This window comes from Coregonus lavaretus (assembly GCF_964263955.1).
Source record: "Coregonus lavaretus genome assembly, chromosome: 2".
Classification (NCBI taxonomy): Eukaryota; Metazoa; Chordata; class Actinopteri; order Salmoniformes; family Salmonidae; genus Coregonus; species Coregonus lavaretus.
Window position 1 is genome coordinate 69660756 of NC_139989.1, and position 10363 is coordinate 69671118.

The window sequence follows — 10363 nt, forward strand, 5'->3', positions numbered from 1 at the left end:
TGTTATTATTTAGTTAGTTAGTAAATAAATAATTAAGCCAATTTGTGTATTGCTGATTCATCAATAAGGTTAGGGTTCTTGCAGGTTCAAGGATTATGCGACGTTCAGAATGAGACTGATAAGAGGTAATTATTTAATAAGTGACTTATCGATATATAACATATATCTTCTAAGAGTTTAATTCGGGAGATGGTAACTCGTTAAACAACTTATTCCGTGCTGCCCCAAATTCCTAATGAGTTAATTGTTACATGATTAATTTAATCAAGTGACAATTAAACATAGATAGGTGAATCGATAAATAACAGTCATACATTAAAGTAAGTCACGTCACAACAACAGTCAGATGAACATAGGCCTAGGGGCCTCACTTTTCAAATGTTCTTAGTTGTTATACTTCATTTCTGCATACTATCATTTCTTAAAATAGGAGGAAATTCTGTTTAAATACAATGTCTCCACAAATTAATAAAGCTGTGTTGGTCACAAATAAATAAGCACATTTCATTTATAAATCACAAAACAAATGGCATACAAAATCTATGTAAATTGCATATTTTCATTTCAAGTTTAAGATTTATAAATTGCATTGTGAATCTGTGGATTTCATCATACACACAATATATGAAGAAATCAGTGTGAACTACAAACGTTTTCTAAATGAGACCCTGATGCTCTGTGTGGCCCTGGGATTCGTCCCAAAGGGTCCTATTCCCTACGTCAGGGCTTCTTAAACCACTTCTCAGGGACCCCCAGACCTGACATAATGTTGCTGTAGCCCTGAACTAACTCACCTGATTCAAGTAGTCAAGGGCTTGATGATTAGTTGACAAGTTGAATCAGGTGTGCTAGCCAGTGGTAGAAAAAGTACCCAATTATTATACTTCAGTAAAAGTAAAGATACCTTTAATAGAAAATCACTCAAGTAAAAGTGAAAATCACCCAGTAAAATACTACTTGAGTAAAATACTACTTGAGTAAAAGTCTTACATTATTTGGTTTTAAATATACTTAGGTATCAAAAGTAATATTAAGAAAACCAGACGGCACAATGTGTTGTTTTTTTTTTTTTACGGATAGCCAAGGGCACACTCCAACACTCAGACATAATTTACAAATGAAGCATTTGTGTTTAGTGAGTCCGCCAGATCAGAGGCAGTAGGGATGACCAGGGATGTTCTCTTGATAAGTGTGTGAATTGGGCCATTTTCCTGTCCTGCTAAACATTCAAAATGTAATGAGTACATTTGGGTGTTAGGGAAAATGTATGGAGTATAAAGTACATTATTTTCTTTAGGAATGTAGTAAAGTAAAAGTTGTCAAAAATATAAATAGTAAAGTATAGATTCCCCCCAAAAGTATTACTTTAAAGTAATACTTAAGTAGTTTACACCACTGGTGCTGCTGTGGAATAGATCAAATCCATGGAACGGCTGGTGGTCCCCAGGAGAGGTTGGAGAAACACTGCCCTACATACTGCACTACTTTTGACCAGAGCCCTACGGGTTTGAGGGGTTCACATCCAGGTGAGTGGTCTCTTGGTGATGTCCTGCTCTGTCAGGTAGTAGTTGAGGTATCCTCCCAGAGCGCTCACCGACACGCCTGTTATGTGACTGGCACAACCATCTGGAGGGAGGAGGGAGGAGGAGAAGATAGAACAGTAAAAGCTTATTGAAGCTGGTTTCTGTTTGTCTGTGTCTGTGTCTGTGTGTGTGTGTGTGTGTGCTGTTTCTCTCTCTGTATGTGATGTTTCTCTCTGTGTGTATGCGTGCGTATGGGCATGCATAATGCCAGGGATATTCTTGACACACACCCTTCAACATTCTCTCTCTCCTCTTCACTCTTCTGTGGGGCTGTGTAAAACATCCCACTTCCTGGTCCTGCAGCCTCAGAATGTGCTGCAGCCAATCAACTTTGAGGAAGTCAGAGAAACCAGCCAATCCACACAGCATTACTTTGGACAGGGAGGAAGTTACAGAAAGTTAAACCATGGTCTCATTTGAAACACTACAGCTTATAAAGGCTTTACATGTTATGGTTTTTTTAAAAGCGCATCTATAGATTGAATTGTTTTCTAAAAGCAGAATCGGGTGTCATTTGAGACTGACTGTTTTCGTTGAAGAGGTCCTGGGTCTCCCCGGTGAAGTCCTTCTGTATGATGTCCATGTTTCCCTTCAGCATGTTGGAGCAGAATATCCTCTGGTACTGCCTCTCTGTTAGGTTAGCACGCGACGTACGCATGTCCCCCTTCAACATGGCAGAACAACCTCTCTGGAGGAGGGTGGCAGGGAGAGAGGGTGGCAGGGAAGGAGGAAGAGAGAGAGAGGGAGGGAGGGAGGAGGGGATTAGGGAGGGAGGGAAATTGGAGAAGACAGGAGTGGAGCATAGAAAGTTGTGTGGTTGTGGGTGTGGTCTCACATTGGCTCCCACCATGAAGTAAAGCAGCTGGTGAGAGAGGGAGTAGTGAGGACATCCAAACCTCGTCATGGTGTCACGACACGAGTTGGTCACGATGCAAGGAGTCCCGTTGTTCTTCCTGACTAACCATCACACACACACATATAACATGCATGCACGCGCACACACGATCAGGCACGTACACACACACAGGCACGTCCACACACACAGGCACGTACACACACACACAGGCACGTACACACACACACAGGCACGTACACACACACACACACAGGCACGTACACACATACACAGGCACGTACACACATATATAAATAATGTATTAGCAAACTGGCCAACGGAAGCTGTAGGCCTTCTGGGTTATATGACACTCCTACTACCACATTGAAATACATGAGATTTAGTGAGGCATTACCGCTCAAAAGCGTGGTGTGTGTGCTTACCATGTTCCCAGTAGCAAGGTCATACACTTGTCGCTCTGTGTCTCATCGTAACACTCCATGGTGCGGACAGAGGAATAGACCAGAGAGGGATCTGTGGAGCTCCACTCATGAGGTACCGACCAGAAGGTCCAGGTCAACAGAGGCTCAAACTCTACGGGAGAGAGAGAGACCCTACTAGAATCTGAAGTCAAATGTCTACTGTTTGCTGATGATCTGGTGCTTCTGTCACCAACCAAGGAGGGCCTACAGCAGCACCTAGATCTTCTGCACAGATTCTGTCAGACCTGGGCCCTGACAGTAAATCTCAGTAAAACAAAAATAATGGTGTTCCAAAAAAGGTCCAGTTGCCAGGACCATGAATACAAATTCCACCTAGACACCGTTGCCCTAGAGCACACAAAACACTATACGTACCTCGGCCTAAATATCAGCGCCACAGGTAACTTCCACAAAGCTGTGAATGATCTGAGAGACAAGGCAAGAAGGGCCTTCTATGCCATCAAAAGGAATATAAAATTCGACATACAGTGCCTTGAGACTAAAAGACTAAAAATGTATCTCAGGTGCATCCTGTTTCCATTGATTATCCTTGAGATGTTTCTACAACTTGATTGGAGTCCACCTGTGGTAAATTCAATTGATTGGACATGATTTGGAAAGGCACACACCTGTCTATATAAGGTCCCACAGTTTACAGTGCATGTCACAGCACAAACCAAGCCTTGAAGGAATTGTCCGTAGAGCTCAGAGACAGGATTGTGTCGAAGCACAGATCTGGGGAAGGGTACCAAAAAATGTCTGCAGCATTGAAGATCCCCAAGAACACAGTGGCCTCCATCATGAAGTTTGGAATCACCAAGACTCTTCCTAGAGGTGGCTGCCCAGCCAAACTGAGCAATCGGGGGAGAAGGGCCTTGGTCAGGGAGGTGACCATGAACCCGATGGTGACTCTGACAGAGCTCTAGACTTCCTCTGTGGAGATGGGAGAACCTTCCAGAAGGACAACCATCTCTGCAGCACTCCACCAATCAGGCCTTTATGGTAGAGTGGCCAGACGGAAGCTACTCCTCAGTAAAAGGCACATGACAGCCCCCTTGGAGTTTGCCAAAAGGCACCTAAAGACTCTGACCATGAGAAACAACATTCTCTGGTCTGATGAAACTTTTTGGCATGAATTCCAAGCATCACGTCTGGAGGAAACCTGGCACCATCCCTACGGTGAAGCATGGTGGTGGCAGCATCATGCTGTGGGGATGTTTTTCAGCGGCAGGGACTGGGAGACTAGTCAGGATCGAGGCAAAGATGAACTGAGCAAAGTACAGCGAGGTCCTTGATGAAAACCTGCTCCAGAGTGCTCACTACCTCAGACTGGGGCGAAGGTTCACTTTCCAACAGGACAATGACCCTAAGCACACAGCCAAGACAACGCAGGAGTGGCTTCGGAATGTCCTTGAGTGGCCCAGCCAGAGCCCGGACTTGAACCCAATCGAACATCTCTGGAGAGACCTGAAAATAGCTGCGCAGCAACACTCCCCATCCAACCTGACAGACCTTGAGAGGATCTGCAGAGAAGAATGGGAGAAACTCCCCAAATACAGGTGTGCCAAGCTTGTAGCGTCATACCCAAGAAGACTTGAGGCTGTAATCACTGTCAAAGGTGCTTCAACAAAGTACTGAGTAAAGGGTCTGAATACTTATGTAAATGTGATATTTCTGTTTTTTATTTTTAATAAATTAGCAAACATTTCTAAAAACCTGTTTTTGCTTTGTCATCATGGGGTATTGTGTGTAGACTGATGAGGAAAAATATATATTTAATCAATTTCAGAATAAGGCTGTATCGTAACAAAATGTGGAAAAGGTCAAAGGGTCTGAATACTTTCCCAAGGCACTGTACCAATTTAGGATCTGGCAAAAAATACTTGAATCAGTTATAGAATCCATTGCCCTTTATGGTTGTGAGGTCTGGGGTCCGCTCACCAACCAAGAATTCACAAAATGGGACAAACACCAAATTGAGACTGCATGCAGAATTCTGCAAAAATATCCTCAGTGTGCAACGTAAAACATCAAATAATGCATGCAGAGCAGAATTAGACCGATACCCGCTAATGATCTAAATCCAGAAAAGAGCCGTTAAATTCTATAACCACTTAAAAGGAAGCGATTCCCAAACCTTCCATAACAAAGCCATCACCTACAGAGAGATGAACCTGGAGAAGAGTCCCTCCCCTAAGCAAGCTGGTCCTGGGGCTCTGTTCACAAACACAAACAGACCTCACAGAGCCCCAGGACAGCAACACAAATAATAGACCCAACCAAATCATGAGAAAACAAAAATATAATTACTTGACACATTGGAAATAATTAACAAAAAAACAGCGCAAACTAGAATGCTATTTGGCCCTTAACAGAGAGTACACAGTGGCAGAATACCTGACCACTGTGACTGATGCAAAATGAAGGAAAGCTTTGACTATGTACAGACTCATTGAGCATAGCCTTGCTATTGAGAAAGGCCGCCGTAGGCAGACCTGGCTCTCAAGAGAAGACAGGCTATGTGCACACTGCCCACAAAATGAGGTGGAAACTGAGCTGCACTTCCTAACCTCCTGCCAAATGTATGACCATATTAGAGACACATACTTCCCTCAGATTACAGAGATCCACAAAGAATTTGAAAACAAATCCAACTTTGATAAACTCCCATATCTATTGGGTGAAATACCACAGTGTGCCATCACAGCAGCAACATTTGTGACCTGTTGCCACAAGAAAAGGGCAACCAGTGAAGAACAAACACCATTGTAAATTCAACCCATATTTATGTTTATGTATTTTCCCTTTTGTACTTTAACTATTTGCACATCGTTACAACACTGTATTTAGACATAATATGCCACTTGAAATGTCTTTATTCTTTTGGAACTTTTGTGAGTGTAATGTTTCCTGTAAATGTTTTATTGTTTAGTTCACTTTTGTGTATTATCCATTTCACTTGCTTTGGCAATGTTAACATTTGTTTCCCAGGCCAATAAAGCCCCTTGAATTGAAATGAATTGAATTGAATTGAATTTAGAGAAAGAGAGGTGTAGTACTATTTACCTCTGTAGTATTTGGGGTCAGTCTTCTCCAGCTCAGTGACAGCCTTGGCCAGGCTCTGGTCCAACCTCTTGACCAGGGTAACGGTAGCGGTGCGCTGAGACCAGCTCAGAGGGTCAGTGTGGGGCCAAGTTCTTACTGCTTCCTTCAACTCCGCTGGGGCCCGGACAACAAGGACATGGAAAGAGATGTTTTCAAAATACATTTGTAATCCTAAATGGCTTCTTAAAAATTATTAAGTCATATTTGCCTCTCCTATCTGCAATGTTGACACACACACAATAACAATAACAAACCTTGATAAACCATAAAGGTTTGTATTCCATATCGACAAATCACATATTCTACTGTTTTATTTCAATCAGACAGCCTGGAAAAACTGTGCCTTGTTATGCGGGACACCGCAATAGCGGAACGGGAGGCAATTGGTGCATTCTGACTTCCTGAGCCAGCACTAGCCTAACACAACAGCCACATAGATAGACTACAATTTAATGTCCAGACATGCATCAAAATAATACATTTTTCCTCGACATGTATTTACTCAGATATTTGGGTTGTCTATTCCGTTGGACCTGAAGAAGATCCTTGTGGATCGAAACGTTGTCACGGTAATTGGGAGGATATATGCTACACAGTGCATGCTACAGTGTGCAGGCCTTTCTGTTATTTTCTTTCCATATAGAATGATCCTACTGGCAGTGATATTAATGACGCTAATATACTACTCACCCTGCAGGATGATGTACCCGACCACTCCGTCTAGGTTGATGTTGCGGTGCTCCTGCTCCAGGAACGATGCGCTTTTGGCGAGGCTGGCTAGAATCACATCAATGACCTCCTCATGCGCCGCAGTTGTGGCGGAGAAAACCAGGACAAAGAACAGGACCACTACAAACCTAGCCATGTTCTGATATAGGCTACTACAAGTCTAAACCCCAAACGGTTGACGCAGCGCATATATCTGAAGGAAGTGGACGCACTTTTCCCTCAAACTGGTATGGGAATCGGAAAGTGCGTGAGTGAGCGGTTGTTTGGCGAAAACTGGCTATCACGTGGATCGATCGCTTGAGAAGCTGAGAATTACATTTTATTTAATTAGGCTAATAAAATGTGTGGTAGTTGCATTTCGTCGATATGGAAATGGTTTCTTCAAGGAATTTGAAGAAGAGAAAAGAGAGAGAGAGAGAGAGAGAGAGAGAGTCAAGGACAAGAGTCTTTTGGTAGACACTCATCAGACGTGTTGGATCAAATTAATGTTTTTATAAATCTCATAATTTTGATGACAGAGTAGAGGGGTGCATGCATTCATAATATAAGCCAAGACAGTTATTTTGGCCAATTTATAGCCTTGCCTGCACCAAGAAACCAGATAGGGGGAATGGATAGATAATGTCTATGGGTTAGATCTACATATAGTTACAGTCATATAATTATATAGTACCAGTAGTTTAATAGAATCTCTGTAGTTAAGGTCATATAATGACATAGTACCGGTAGTTACAGTCATATAATTACATAGTACCCGTAGTTTAATAGAATCTCTGTGGTTACAGTCATATAATGACATAGTACCGGTAGTTTAATAGAATCTCTATGGTTACAGTCATATAATTATATAGTACCGGTAGTTTAATAGAATCTCTGTGGTTACAGTCATATAATGACATAGTACCGGTAGTTTAATAGAATCTCTGTAGTTACAGTCATATAATTACATAGTACCCGTAGTTTAATAGAATATCTGTGGTTACAGTCATATAATGACATAGTACCGGTAGTTTAATAGAATCTCTGTGGTTACAGTCATATAATCATATAGTACCGGTAGTTTAATAGAATCTCTGTAGGTACAGTCATATAATGACATAGTACCGGTAGTTTAATAGAATCTCTGTAGTTACAACAATTAATCATCACAGGTAGGCTACACTCTTAGAACAAAGGTATTCAAACAGGTTCTTCGACTGTCCCCAATAGGAGAACCCTATTTGGTTCCAGGTAGAACCCTTTTTGGTTCCAGGTAGAACTCTTTTTGGTTCCAGGTAGAACTCTTTTGGGTTCTACATGGAACCCAATAGGGTTCTACCTGGGGAAAAAAACAGTTCTTCAAAGGGTTCTCCTGTGGGGACAGCTGAAGCAGACTTTTTGGTTCTATACAGCACATTTAATGCTAAGCGTGTACATTGTAACATTGTTGTATCAATCTGTGTCCAGTGGTCAGGTCCAGCCACTCTAACAAACAGGAGCGTATTCGTTAAGCCGATTCTATTGCAAAACGGTTTTGTTTTTTTGTTAATTATTTTATTTCATTTTCCTACAATTAAATTAAACATTTAGACATACATAGATCCAGAAGACTCGACATGACTAGGCAAGGACTTATTGCACAACAGTCAAAACAGAAAAAGATTAGTAAAGGAAAAAAAAACATAAAACTGGACAAACATTAATGACACCACACTTGCTTAGACCCACATGTTGCCATCCTATCACTACTTATCCATATTTGTTCAATATTTTATTTATTTATTATATTGTTTCTTATTTATTCTCATAATCAATAGCCATTGGTTTCATCCATTGGTTGTTTCCAATGCTTGCAAGCCTCTGTCCAATATGGCTTCAGATTGTGTTATGTTGTTTCTATCTGTAGCCAGATTTTTTCAATATTTAAATAATAAAGCATTTGATTCTTCCATTCACTTAAAGTTGGAATATCATTTGATTTCCAGTATTTAAGTAATAGCTTCTTCAATATGTACACATTGTTCCTCTTTGCATTTAACAATAGAATTGTACCAGTCAGAGGTCGTTTTTTTACAAGTTCCAAGTTGTCTTGAACACACTGAAGTCGGAAATCGGAGATTCCCAGTTTCGAGTTCCCAGTTGTTTTGAAGGCAGCACTAGTCGCAGAATGTAAAATAAAATTCTATGGAAAAACATTTATTAAATGGAAGCAAACGGAACAAAACGGGGAGCGACGTAGCTGAATTGATCCAATAGAGACTCGTTTTAGGTGAATTTTCTTTGGGACTAATGAGTACACCCAAGGTGCACGTGCCCTTTAAATCCCAGTCGATTGTGTTATATTTAAGCAATAAGACACGAGGAGGTGTGGTATATGGCCATTATACCACGGCTAAGGGCTGTTCTCATGCACGAGGCATCGCAGAGTGCCTGGACACAGCTCTTAGCTGTTGTATATTGGCCATATACCACAAACCCCTAGAGCAGTAAACATAAACGTTTTGTCATACCCGTGGTATACGGTGTGATGTCCCACGGCTGTCAGCCAATCAGCATTCAGGGCTAGAACCACCCAGTTTATAAGTACAAATAAACATGGCTCTATACTTTCATTACATTTACATTTACATCATTTAGCAGACGCTCTTATCCAGAGCGACTTACAAATTGGTGCATTCAACTTATGATAGCAAGTGGGACAACCACTTTTTTCTTCTTCTTTTTTATGGGGGGGTGGGGGAGGGGGGGTAGAAGGGTTACTTTATACTATTCCAGGTATTCCTTAAAGAGGTAGGGTTTCAAGTGTCTCCGGAAGGTGGTCAGGTGACTCCGCTGTCCTGGTGTCGTGGGGGAGCTTGTTCCACCATTGGGGTGCCAGAGCAGCAAATAGCTTTGACTGGGCTGAGCGGGAACTGTGCTTCTGTAGAGGTAGGGAAGCTAGCAGGCCAGAGGTGGATGAACGTAGTGCCCTCGTTTGGGTGTAGGGTCTGATCAGAGCCTGAAGGTAAGGAGGTGCCGTTCCCCTCACAGCTCCGTAGGCAAGCACCATGGTCTTGTAGTAGATGCGAGCCTCAACTGGAAGCCAGTGGAGTGTGCGGAGGAGCGGGGTGACATGAGAGAACTTGGGAAGGTCGAACACCAGACGGGCTGCGGCGTTCTGGATAAGTTGTAGGGGTTTAATGGCACAGGCAGGGAGCCCAGCCAACAGCGAGTTGCAGTAATCCAGACAGGAGATGACAAGTGCCTGGATTAGGACCTGTGCTGCTTTCTGTGTAAGGTAGGGTCGTACTCTGCGAATGTTGTAGAGCATGAACCTGCAGGATCGGGTCACCGCTTTGATGTTAGCAGAGAACGACAGGGTGTTGGCCAGGGTCACGCCAAGGCTCTTTGCACTCTGGGAGGAGGACACAATGGAGTTGTCAACCGTGATGGCGTGATCATGGAGCGGGCAGTCCTTCCCAGGGAGGAAGAGCAGCTCCGTCTTGCCGAGGTTCAGCTTGAGGTGGTGATCCGACATCCACACTGATATGTCTGCCAGACATGCAGAGATGCGATTCACCACCTGGTTATCAGAAGGGGGAAAGGAGAAAATTAATTGTGTGTCGTCTGCGTAGCAATGATAGGAGAGACCATGTGAAGATATGACAGAG

At 42.6% G+C, this 10363-nt stretch overlaps 1 protein-coding gene across 1 annotated transcript; it reads right to left on the bottom strand.

Moving 5' to 3' along the window:
• Positions 1-1516: 1516 nt before the first annotated feature.
• Positions 1517-6870, bottom strand: LOC311140213 (UPF0764 protein C16orf89 homolog; the record flags this gene model as incomplete). The annotated part of the gene is made up of 7 exons (XM_084175166.1): positions 1517-1626; positions 1814-1954; positions 2109-2271; positions 2419-2536; positions 2862-3012; positions 5967-6119; positions 6696-6870. 7 exons carry the CDS (start codon positions 6868-6870, stop codon positions 1517-1519), a joined length of 1011 nt encoding a protein of 336 aa, XP_084031292.1.
• Between the last annotated feature and the right edge of the window lie 3493 nt (positions 6871-10363).